This window comes from Lithobates pipiens, unplaced genomic scaffold, assembly GCF_037356315.1.
Source record: "Lithobates pipiens isolate NorthernLeopardFrog02 unplaced genomic scaffold, aLitPip1_a1.2 Scaffold_18, whole genome shotgun sequence".
Taxonomy (NCBI): Eukaryota; Metazoa; Chordata; class Amphibia; order Anura; family Ranidae; genus Lithobates; species Lithobates pipiens.
Window position 1 is genome coordinate 201,732,069 of NW_027507758.1, and position 12,315 is coordinate 201,744,383.

The 12,315-nt window shown below is 45.9% G+C and overlaps 1 protein-coding gene across 11 annotated transcripts in view; it reads left to right on the forward strand.

Annotated features, from left to right (window-relative positions):
* TBCE (tubulin folding cofactor E) overlaps positions 1-10,194 on the forward strand; it is a 969,060-nt gene extending 958,866 nt beyond the window's left edge. For all 11 annotated transcript variants that reach the window (XM_077486518.1, XM_077486519.1, XM_077486516.1 and 8 more), the window contains one exon: positions 9,975-10,194. In XM_077486518.1, the coding sequence (XP_077342644.1) occupies positions 9,975-10,067 (93 nt within the window). In that variant the 3' untranslated portion in view covers positions 10,068-10,194. The remainder of the gene's footprint in view (positions 1-9,974) is intronic.
* The last annotated feature ends 2,121 nt before the right edge of the window (positions 10,195-12,315 follow it).

Here is a 12,315-nt window from a genome sequence, read left to right on the forward strand (position 1 = left end):
TTCAGTACATCAGGTGTATCTCATTTCTTGAGACACTAACAAGTCAGGAAAGTACAAATACCCCCCAAATGACCCCTTTGGGTAGACATTCCAAGGTATTAAGTAGCATGGTGAGTTTTTTTAAGTTGTCATTTTTTCCGACAATTCTTAGCAAAGTTAAGATTTTTTTTTTATTATTATTATTATTATTTTTTACAAAATTGTCATAATATCAGGTTATTTCTCACACACAGCATATGCATACAACAAATTATACCCCAAAATACATTCTGCTACTCTTCCCGAGTACGGCGATACCACATGTGTGAGACTTTTACACAGCCTGGCCACATGCAGAGCACCAACATTGATGTAGTACCTTCAGACGTTCTACGAGCAAAAATGACACATCTCATTTCTCAACCACCTATTACATTTGTGAAGGCCCTGGAGTACCAGGACAATGGAATTTCCCATAAAATGACCCCATTTTGGAAAGCAAACACATAATGAGTCTTTTGAATGGTTCATTTTTTTCCAGAAGTTTTTGGAATATGTGGAAAAAAATGAAAACGCATTTTTTTTTTACACAAAGTTGTCAATTTATAAGATATTTCTAACACATAGCATGTATATAGCAAAAATTACACCCCAAAACACATTTTGCTACTCCTCCCGAGTATGACGATACCACATGTGTAGGACTTTTACACAGCCTGGTCACATAGAGAGGCCGAACATTGAAGTAGTACGTTCAGGCGTTTTAGGAGCATAAATGACACATCTCATTTCATTCCTACCCATCACACTTTTGAAGGTCCTGGACCACCAGGACAGGGAAATTACCCACAAAATGACCCCATTTTGGAAAGAAAACACCCCAACGTATATTCTATGAGGCATGGTCTGCAAATAGGTACTCGGGTACTTTGATGGGCTGCCCCTGGATTATAGGTATTCTGATGGACCGTGACAGATACTTGGGTACCATGATGGACTGTGGCAGGTACTCGGGTACCCTGATGGACCGTGACATGTACTCGGGTACTCTGAAGGACCGTGACAGGTGCTCGGGTACTCTGATGGACCGTGACAGGTACTTGGGTACCCTGATGGACCGTGACAGGTACTCAGGTACCCTGATGGACCGTGACAGGTACTCGGGTACTCTGATACTCTGATGGGCCGTGACAGGTACTCGGCTCGGGTACTCTGTTGGGCCGTGACAGGTACTCGGGTACTCAGAGGTGCAGTGACAGGTATTTGGGTACTCTGATGGACTGTGACAGGTACTCTGGTACTCTGATGGACTGTGACAGGTGCTCAAATACTCTGATGGACTGTGACAGGTACTCTGATGGACTGTGAGTGACAGGTACTATGAGGGGTGGTGACAGGTCCTCTTTATTGGGGGGGGAGCAATCAGTGTGATTGGTGTACACTGAAGGCGGTAACGAGATATTACCGCAATCTCCTCTTCACACACAATCGGTTACCGCGGTTTGTTTACATTTTAGTGATCGGCTGTGAAAGGATCACAGCCGATCACGTGGGTAAACAGCCGGTGTCGGTGACAAGCAGTGGTCCGGGGAACACGCCTCCACCAACGTGCACCCGCAGCGCGCTCGCGCGCATGCGCCGTGCACAGTGGGGGGTGTGACCATCTGTGATGAAGTCACGTGGTAAACAGTCATAACCAATGGCTGTTCACCCCCTTCGGTGGTGAGCGGTGTCTCCGTGACACGCCGCCACCGAAGAAACAGGGATGCGCACGATTGCGCGCATTCCCTGTTTAAATGGGAGGCCCTCGGGGCGCATGCGCGGCGTGATCCTGGACGGTCGCACTTGAGCGGAGCTCCGTCACAGCGGGGACACTAACTCGCTCCCCGGGGCCGTTTAACACGCCGATCGAGCACATAAAGTACCTGCACCCCCGGGGGAAAGATCGGTGCATGCCGTCCGCCAAGTCCCGTCGCGGGAAACCAGCACAGAGGTCCCTTACGAATTATCTCCTCAGAACCCGGGAGATGGCAGGGAACTTCCAAGATTTCGCTGACCCGGGACGCACGCCGGAGCTCAGAGGCAGCCCTGCAGCCTCCCCTGCACATTCGATCAGGGATGGTGAGTACCCTTTACAACTCACTAAAGCGGACTTGGATGACAGCCTCACAGCCATGTATACAAAGCTGGCGGAGAAGTTTCAAACCGAACTCCATAAGTCCACCAGCACTTTACAACAGGAGCTCGCTGCATTGGGGGGCAGAACTGATTTATTAGAAACTAAGCATGATGAGCTACAGCTTGCATACTCTGACCTCCGCAGAGATCATGAAACCCTCTCTGAGTCTGTCTCCCAGCTCCAGGGCCACTTGGAGGACCTTGACAATAGAAACAGACGTAACAACCTGAGGCTCAGGGGGGTCCCGGAGGCCATTACTGACCTAGCCCCTGCCCTGCTTAAGCTGTTTCAATCTCTGCTGTCTGCTTCCCCTATTACTGCATTTACATGTGACAGGCTGCATAGAGCTTTGAGGCCCAAACCCCCGGAAGACAAACCGCCAAGAGACATTATTTTGTGCCTCAAAGATTATTTGGTGAAAGAGGAGATCCTGAGGGCTTCTCGAGCCACCCCTAACATTACCCTAGAGAGGTGAAGATCCAAATCTACTCTGACATTTCCCCGGCGACACTAGACAAGAGGCGTAAGTTTAAGGAAATCACAACGCCCCTGCAGGAAGCCCGAATACAGTACAGATGGGGATTTCCATTCAAACTTCAGGTTATACAGAACGGCACCACGTACACGGTCACCACCATTCAGGAGGGAAAGGAGCTCCTGGTCAAGCTGGGACTCATGGCAAAGGATGACCTCCCCAGGATGCCTTCTACACCTCGCCCTTCGGCCATCTGGGCCACCCCTTCCCCGCACAGAGACCGCAGGCGGCAAAGGCAAAATATCAGAGCCCACCTCCTGTGAGGGCTTGTTTTTACATTTTCCTGATAACCCGTAGGCCTTGCGCTTCACTCCGGACTGGGATTTGATTGGACTGGCGTATCGGCCAGATGGGGATTTTTTGCCTTGAACACAGTGCCTTCACCACCCTTTCCCCCTCTGGCTTATTGCGCAACTCTTGCTGCACCCTTAGCTCTACCTAGTCCCCGCTGTGTTGGGAAGCTGGGCCCGCGCTTGTCTGTCCCCCCGCTCTTACGTCCCCTCGGGAGGGGAGAGAGTTGAGGTGAGCGGAGGCGAGTTGGTCGCTGCTCCTCCGGCTCTCTATCTCCTCTTAGGAGGACGAGAGTGTTGGACCCTGGGGTCCTACTGTTCAGGAAGGTTATTCACCTGACAGATTATGGTCTATCTTTATGTCGGGATGGTCTATCCCCTCCCGACCCCAATGGTTTATTTGTTCACTATGTTCCTTATGGTTGTTTTTATTTTCAGGTACGGGACGCTTTTTGGTAATATTGCTCAGTTGACTAATGATATGATCCTCTTGAGACACTATTTTGTATGCTTTTACTTGCCTTCTTTTGCAGTGTGGCCTATTAGACTGTCCAATGTGTACATGTTTATTTTTCACCCCCCCCCCCCCCCTCGGGATCGGTGCTATATTTTTTTATATAGGGTTATACTTGCCTCTCTATATAACCGATGGGGATTAAGATAGTCTCACATAATGTTAAGGGGTTTAACTCCCCTCAGAAGCGGAAGAAAGCATTCAGGGCCTATAAACAGTTAAATGCGGATGTGTTGCTTCTGCAGGAGACGCATTTCTCTACGGGTAATCACCCCTCATTTTTTGATAAGGCCTCATCTCGTGGTTACTACACCACTTATGCATCCCGATCCCGGGGGGTGGCTATTTTTTTCCATAATGGGGTACTGTTTAACATTGATAGAGTGTATAAGGACCCGGCGAGCAGGTTTATCATTCTTCAGGGTTCCCTGCAGGGTAAACAGGTCACTTTGGCAAATGTATATGCACCCAATGACTCACAACTTGCTTTTTTTAAGGCGTTCTTTCGGGTCCTAGATGGTTTTATTTCTCCTCACATGTTAGTGGGGGGTGATTTCAACTTAGTAGCTCACTCAGTCCTGGACCGTAGTAGGGACAGAGGCTCTGCCAACGCCTTTTCTAAATCTCTGAAAGCAATGCTTCTTTCCCACAATTTGACAGACTCCTGGAGGGCCCATAACATAGGGGCCCGGGAGTATACCTTTTATTCCCACCCTCATGACAGCTACTCCAGGCTAGATTATTTGTTTTGCTCACCGATCCTTCTGGCAAACTCCACAGCTGCGACCATTCACCCCTGCCCATGGTCTGACCATCAGATGGTTTCCTTGGACCTGTCCCATTTGGGCCTTAAGCCCTCGGTGGCAGGATGGAGGCTAAATGAGGCACTTCTTTCAGACCCAATTTTGGTAGCGCAGATTTCATCCCACATTTCAGATTATTTTGCTAATAATGATACGAATGAGGTGTCCCCCTCAATTCTGTGGGCTGCACATAAGGTGGTGGTTAGGGGGCACCTGATTCAATTAGCGGCTGAAAGAAATAGGCAGAGATTGGCAGACACACGCAGACTCACGATCGAACTTGACAGACTTTATCATTTACACTCTCAAAACCACGACCCTAACCTCTTACAACAAATCAACTCACACAGACTAGAACTTGACAAAATCTTGTCTGACAGAACAGAGAAGTCTCTACGCTGGTCTAAGGCCAAGTTTCTGTTACACAGCAACTCGGCCTCGGCCATGTTTGCTAAGAAGCTTAACCTATCTATTCAATCCCCTCACACATATAGGTTAAGAAACGCTCATGGCACAGTTGTTTCCCACCCTGCAGAGATTCTTAAAAATTTTTTCAAGTTTTACGCGGACCTCCTTTCCCCCCCGGCCTCCCCTCCGGATCAGGCGCTCGGGACTTGGCTGGAGGGGGTACCACTCCCTAGTTTAACCCCGGAACAAATTCAGGATTTAAATGCCCCTTGCTCTGATCAGGAAATTTATAAAGTTATTAAATCCCTTAAACCTTCCAAAACACCCGGGCCGGATGGATTCTCGGCCCAGTACTATAAAAAATTTCAGGACTCTTTAACACCATACCTCAGGGCCATGTTCGACCATGTCCTTGGGGGTAATACTTTCCCGGAGGACATGCTGTTAGCGAATATGTCCCAGACGTCTCATCACTCTGCCTGCAGTCACATGTGCAGTATGGTGGATGCTCCACACTGATACACATAGAAGACGCTATCTATGCAGCTCTATTCCACTGCATGGCAACAGGATACTAGGCGAGCAGGGACATCAGTATTTTTCCTCCCCACTTTCCCCGTATGGACTAGACTGTGTTTTACTAGAACTGCTTTACTCATATGAACTAATCATTGCAGCACACTGCCAGCATTTATGCGTGTGCCTTTAGCGCCACCTACGGATGGTTTTTGGGTATTATAAGTAATTTTAATCACGCCCCAGAAGAAGCGTTGTCCGTAAGAACGCGAAACATGTCGGGCACTTCCCTTGGATCCTGCATCAGTTTTTCATCATAATACCTATTGACCTATCTTGGTTCTACTGTGGGTGACTAGTTCCCCTGTATAGATATGGAATCTTTGTAATATTTGTACCTTGATATGTATACTGATGCAGTCTTCCTATGTGTATAGATCCATTTCCTATGTCTAACAGTCTTTTTAACCTTTCTATCTGTATGATTTTCTATTTTTGGAATAAATTTATATAAAACCAATACCGATTGATTAGAAAGAAATTCCTTTCAAATTCATTACTGGTGCCTTTAAAATCCCAAGCCTAATAAGGATCACACCCTCCCACAGAATTACAGGCCAATATCGGTTATAAACACTGACCTTAAGATTTTTGGGTGCATTTTGGCCGACAGGCTCTCTAAAATAATCACCTCCCTTATCTCCCCGAACCAAACGGGTTTTATACCGACCAGACAGATCACGGATAATATCAGGCTTGCCTCTAATGTCATACAGGATGCTGACCTATTTTCCCGTAGAGTCTTACTGTTGGGCCTTGATATCCATAAGGCGTTCGATAGTGTGTTATGGTCCTATCTCGAATTGGCTTTGGAGAAATTTGGCTTTTCAGGAGCCTTCGTCCACGGTTTCAGGGCACTTTACCACCACCCTCGCACTCGAATCAAGCTGCCAGGCTGTAACTCAGACTATTTTACTCTGGGTCGTGGAACCAGGCAGGGGTGCCCATTGTCGTCCTTGTTGTTTGCCCTGGCCATAGAACCTCTGGCCAGGGCAATTAATCTTAACCCTAACATTAGGGGCTATGTTAAGGGGGATCAAGAATTTAAACTGAGCATGTATGCGGACGATGTGCTCCTGTTTCTGACGGACCCCATCGTCTCCATACCTAACCTAGTTTCCATCCTGCATGATTTCCGGGGTTTGTCTGGTCTGGGTGTCAACCTCTCAAAATGTTCGGCCCTTCCGATTAATTTCCCCCAACAGACTGCAGCACAGATTCAAGCGGATTTTGGCTTTCCTATGGATGGCCAGACCTTCTCCTATCTGGGGATTAAACTAGCCACTTCTAGTCATAAAATATACCTTGCTAATTACCCTGCTATGTTTTCCTGCGTTAGACAACTGTTACACTCCTGGGACCCTTACCATATTTCGTTTTTGGGCAGGGTTCAGGCAGTCAAGATGTCGATCCTCCCTAAACTTTTATTTTTATTTAGATCCCTGCCCAACTATATATCCCGCCTGACCCTGGAATCCCTGCAGAGGGATATTAATAAGTTCGTCTGGCACAATAAAAAGCCCCGTTTAGGTAAGCATATGGTTTACAGGGGTAGAGACGGGGGGGGGGGGGGGGTCTGGGTCTGCCAAATATCTGGTTATATTATCTCTCAGCCAGATTCCTCCAACTAGCCCAATGGCACTATCCCCCGAGGACTATACCCTGGCTGCGCTTCGAGCGCTCCTCGGTGGCCCCCTATTATCTCCCCGGCCTACTTTGGAATAATTACTTACATGTAAACGAGATCTCGGCCCTGAACTCAGTGTTGAGTCAGTCACTTCGCTTGTGGTCTCTGTACGGTGGGAAATTCTCACTTCGCCCCCCCCAACCCGAGGATGGCCTCTTTTATCGGGAATCCTGAGTTCCCGGCTGACCTTCATGACCAAAATAGTTTTGCATTGTGGACCTGGGGGGATCTGATCACATATGGTTCCCTGCATGTCAGGGGGACTTTTCGGTCATTCGGATCTCTCCGGACCTCCCACGCCCTCCCTAATTCAGAATTTTTCCGTTACCTGCAAATTAGGCATTTTTATAATACCTACTTCCCAAGGGCCACCTGGGGGACAGACACCTTTTTTGAGAGACTCTGTGGCCCGGAATCTAGGGATAGGGGTGGTATCTCCATTATATACTCATCCCTTGCAGGCGTGGGCCTCTTAGAGAAATCTGCGGCCATACTTAAGTGGGAGTTGGAGACGGGGGAGGAGGTCTCCCCGGAAGAGTGGACTCGCAGGATTTCTAATATGCACAAGTGCACCAGGTCCGAGGCGGTGAAGGAAACGGTGATGAAGTTACATACCAGGTGCGAAAATACATACCTTCTTCCCCACCGTTTCTGGATCTTGTTTCCGGGGTTGCCCCGACTCGGGTACTCACCTCCATATATTTTGGAGCTGCCCGGCTCTCAGGACCCTCTGGCAAAAAGTACAGGATAGGGTATCGAGGATTATTGGCACCCCTATCACGCTTACCTTCCAAATGTGCCTTTTCTTTGCTGATATCCCAGGTTCTACCCCCCCCCCCCGACCAGAAACTTTCCCATACCCTCTTTAGTGCAGTACACTGGTCGATTGCCCTATTCTGGCGATCTCCTACGGTTGCATGGGATCAGGTGCTCAAGAGAATGTCTGCAATACAGTTAATGGAGAGGATTTCTCATACGATCATGGACACCATGCAGGTATACGATCTTAAGTGGAAGTCTTGGACTCCCTGAGGCCGTAGACCTGTAGGCTGGGACAGACTGGGAGTCTGCTAACCCCAAATAGGGGTACCGACTCGGTTCAATGAATTTTTAGCCCTGTACCTTCTGGAGCAATTATTATGATTTTACAGTTTAGTTTAAGTTTTTTGCTATTTTTCTTGTCTTTCTTAGGTATTCAATGGCATATCCATACTCAGATACGTATTTAGCGTTACAGTTGCTACTCCAGTACTTGGTACAGTGGGGGATGCTCTTACCCTAACTGTTTCCTTGCTTTCCATTCCCCCACGAACGATGACTAATGGGTTGGGTTGCAGGTACTTTTCAGACAATCTTCTGTTATGCACTAGGAAGCTTGTAACTCCATCAATGCAATCAATGTACTGTTGTCGCTCTGTTTATTGTGATGTGATGCTCATGTTCTGGAGCAATCAGTCGCTTATTGTATGTGCCTATTCTTTCTTTCTGTCTCAATAAAAGTTTGTATTAAATGGGAGGCCCTCATATGACGGCCTCTCGCCACAATAGGTGCGCCTGGCCGTCATTTGACAGCCGGCGGTCAGAAAGTAGTTAATGTACAAAAATGTAAAATAAGGCATTTGGGTGCAAAAATATGAATGCAATCTATACACCGGGGGGGGGGGGGAGGAGAACCTCTGGGAGAATCAAGGATGGAAAATGGGATTAATTCCAGAGTTAAAACGATAATTCTCCCACTCCACAAGACTCGGGTCCGGTCGCACCTAGAGTATGCTGTCCATTTTTAGGGCACCAGTCCTCAGGAAGGATGTACTGGAAATGGAGTGAATACAAAGAAGGGCAACAAAGCTAATAAAGGGTCTGGAGGATATTACTTATGAAGAAAGGTTGCGAGGGTATAAAACTTTTTTGCGGAATGGAGTTTAACAAGACACTTGGCCACTCATTAAAATTAGAAGAAAAGAGGTTTAACCTTAAACTACGTAGAGGGTTCTTTACTGTAATAGCGGCACAGATGTGGAATTTCCTTCCACAGGTGGCGGTCTCAGCGGGGGGCCTCGATAGTTTCATAATAATAATATAAAAATAAATAAAAATAAATAAGGGAAAAAAAAATTCAAAGCACCCCGTTACCGCGAGCTCGCACAGCAAAGAAAACATATACGGAAGTCACGTTCGCATATGTAAACGGTGTTCAAATCACACATGTGAGATATTGCCGCAATGGTCAGAGCGAGAGCAATAATTCTAGCATGAGACCTCTTCTGTAACTAACCTGGTAACTGTAAAAAAAAAATGCAAGTCGTCACCTATGGAGATTTTTAGGTACCAAAGTTTGTCGCCATTCCACGAGTACATGCAATTATAAAGCGTGACATATTTGGTATCTATTTACTCTGCGTAACATTATCTTTCACATTATACAAAAGAATTGGGATAACTATACTGTTTTGTTTTGTTTTAATTCATGAAAGTGTCCCTTTTTCCAAAAAGTTGCTTTTAAAACACCACTAGACAAATACCGTGTGACATAAAATATTGTAACATTTTATTCTCTAGATTGTCTGCTAAAAATATATATATAATGTTTGGGGGTTCTAAGTAATTTTCTAGCAAAAATAGGGATTTTAGTCTTGTAAACACCAAATGTCAGAAATAGGCTTAGTCATGAAAGAGTTAAAGTAATGCATTCCTGTATTGCAAAAAATGGCCTGGTCAGGAGGGGGTAAATCTTCCTGAGGTCAAGTGGATAATGTATTTTGTATTAAAATGTTGCACTTGATAAACTTTGCGCAAATAAAGTGTGACAAAAAATTTGATCTACCACCTGTTTTTATTCTCCAGGGTCCCTGCTTTTCGAAAATATACGTTTGCCATTTTAACTAATCTTCAGGCCTAAAGTTATTATTTTTAAACATGTGCAGAATGTGTAAAAACAGCTCTGGCAGCAAAAGGTTAATGCTTTAATTAAATATATAATTTGTTTGTTTTTTTTACTTTCAGATGGAAGGCAAAGAAATTGAACTTGAAAATGACTTGAAGCCCTTGCAGTTTTATTCCATAGAAAACGGAGACTGTGTATTGGTTAGATGGTGATAGAAAAAACAATGAGCCCAGCAGCCCCAAGTTCTTCTTTTTCTTTTTTTTTTTCCTTTGAACATAGAGAACATCTTAAATCCACCTTACAATGCATGTATTTATTAAACATTTATTGAAATTGTAATATCCTGGCATTACTGTGGTTTTTCTTGTGCTACTATTTACCTCTGATGTTTAGGGCACTATATGTTTCGGGGACAAATGCATTCATTCTTGAATGCATAGGGCCCTAAATGTGAGTACCACTCAGTACAGCCTTTACCCCCACCCAAACTCAACCCACCATAAACTTTTACAGGCTTGCAAGCAGCAAATGTTCCTCTCAGGCCACATTAAAACACTGGGAGGGATGCCTTGGAGGCAGGTAACCTTTGTCCAATGTGGTGTTTCTGTGTCTCCAAAAATGGTCTGATTTTAGATCAGGTTTGGTGAGTTTGCAGCTATTCAAAATATTGCGCTGCCTTAACACAGCACCAGTTAATACACAACATACTGTGCACTAACCACTTTATTACCACATTTTTTTTAATACATGCTGAAAAAGTAGCTGTACTAACAGCCCCTCCTCTTTTCTTAGACATCAAGGTAACACTCTTGAATTATGTTAATGTCAGTGGACAAGGGAAGACATGTGAGCTGTGAGGAGCACTCTGCTGCAAGTTTCAGGAAATGGTAAGGCACATGCAGCTTGCAAGGTAGCGGAGAGAGAACCAACTGACTGAGGATTGGCGATTAAGGAGTGAGATGCGAGAATGAGGCAGAGACTGACAGGTGGAGCAGCCCGAAAGCAGGGCAAGCGGAAGCTGGGATACACTGATAGGTGAGTGTGGGGATAAGGACAGAACAGCAGCCGACATTTGATAGGTGAACAAGGGACACACTGACTGAAGGAGCGACAAACACGCAGTGAGTGAGGGAGCTGGACATTATATGACTGACTGCTGAGGAGCATATCTGTAGTAACTTGGAGTACTGAGAGTATTATTTGTAGTAACTTGGAATATTAGGGGTATTTGAAGTACTGGGAGTAAAATTTGTAATAACTTGGAGTGTTTATGTAAAATTTTCTAGTAACTTGGAGTACTGGGAGTAACTTTGTAGTAACTTGTAGTAGCTTTTGTAGTAACTCTGAGTACTGGTAGTGACTTGGAATGCTGGAAGTGATTTCGGGTACTGGGAGTAACTTGAAGTAATTTATAGTATTGGGAGTAACTGAGTAATTTGGAATATCTTGGAGTACTGAGTAGTAACTTGGAGTACTGGGAACAACCATAAGTCAATCAGAATAACATTTGAGTACTGGGAGTAATATTTGAGGAGTGCTGGGACTGATTTGAAATAACTTATAGTATTGGGAGTAACTGTGAGTATTGAGTAGTAACTTGGAGCTGATTGGTGATTTGCAGTACTGACAGATAACTTGGGTACTGGGTAGCAACTTGGAGTACTGGGAGTAACCGTAAGTCATTTAGAATAACTTGGACAGCTGGGCGTAACTTGTAATAATGTGGAGTACTGGGAGTGACTGGGAGGAACTTGGGGTAGCTGGTGGTGAAATCAGGTGGCAAGCCTGCAAAGCATCGGCAACTTGCAAAGGAGCTTGGGCATTACCCAGCAGGTGCTGGTGGGTGTAATTATGGGGGGGTGGAGATATGGAGGTACAAGAGCCAAAAGTAGGTCGCTGGGTGACAGAAGGGAGGGGGGGCAGAGGGAAGAGCCTTAATTGGTACATCCCAACAAATATGCCAAGTTGCATGATGTTGGAGGTATCAGCTCAGGGGTGTCATTGCTGGAGCAGGTGCCCTCCCCTAGCTGTCAGGGCAATGACTGCTGTGGTAAAAAGGAGGAAAATGGCACAGGCAAGGTTGGGCTGGTACTGGTGGTAGGGGACTCAATTACTAGAAGAAAATATAGGGCACAAAGACTGTGAATGCCGAACGATGTGTTGTTTACCAGGCACTCGGATTCAGCACATCATGGATCAGATGGACAGATTGTTGGGTGGGCTTGGGGAGGACCCAGCTGTCATGGTGCAAGTTGATACCATTGAGAAAGGTGGAGTGTCCTAAAAAATGATTTCAGTGACGTAAGGGTTACATTAAAGAGAAGGACCTCTTAGGTGGTTTTCTCAGAAATACTACCTTTTGCCTTGAGTGACACCAGAGAGGCAGCAGGAGCTTAGGGAACTTAACAAGTGGCTGAGAAATTGGTGCAAGAAGGAGGGTTTCGAGTTCCTGGAGCACTG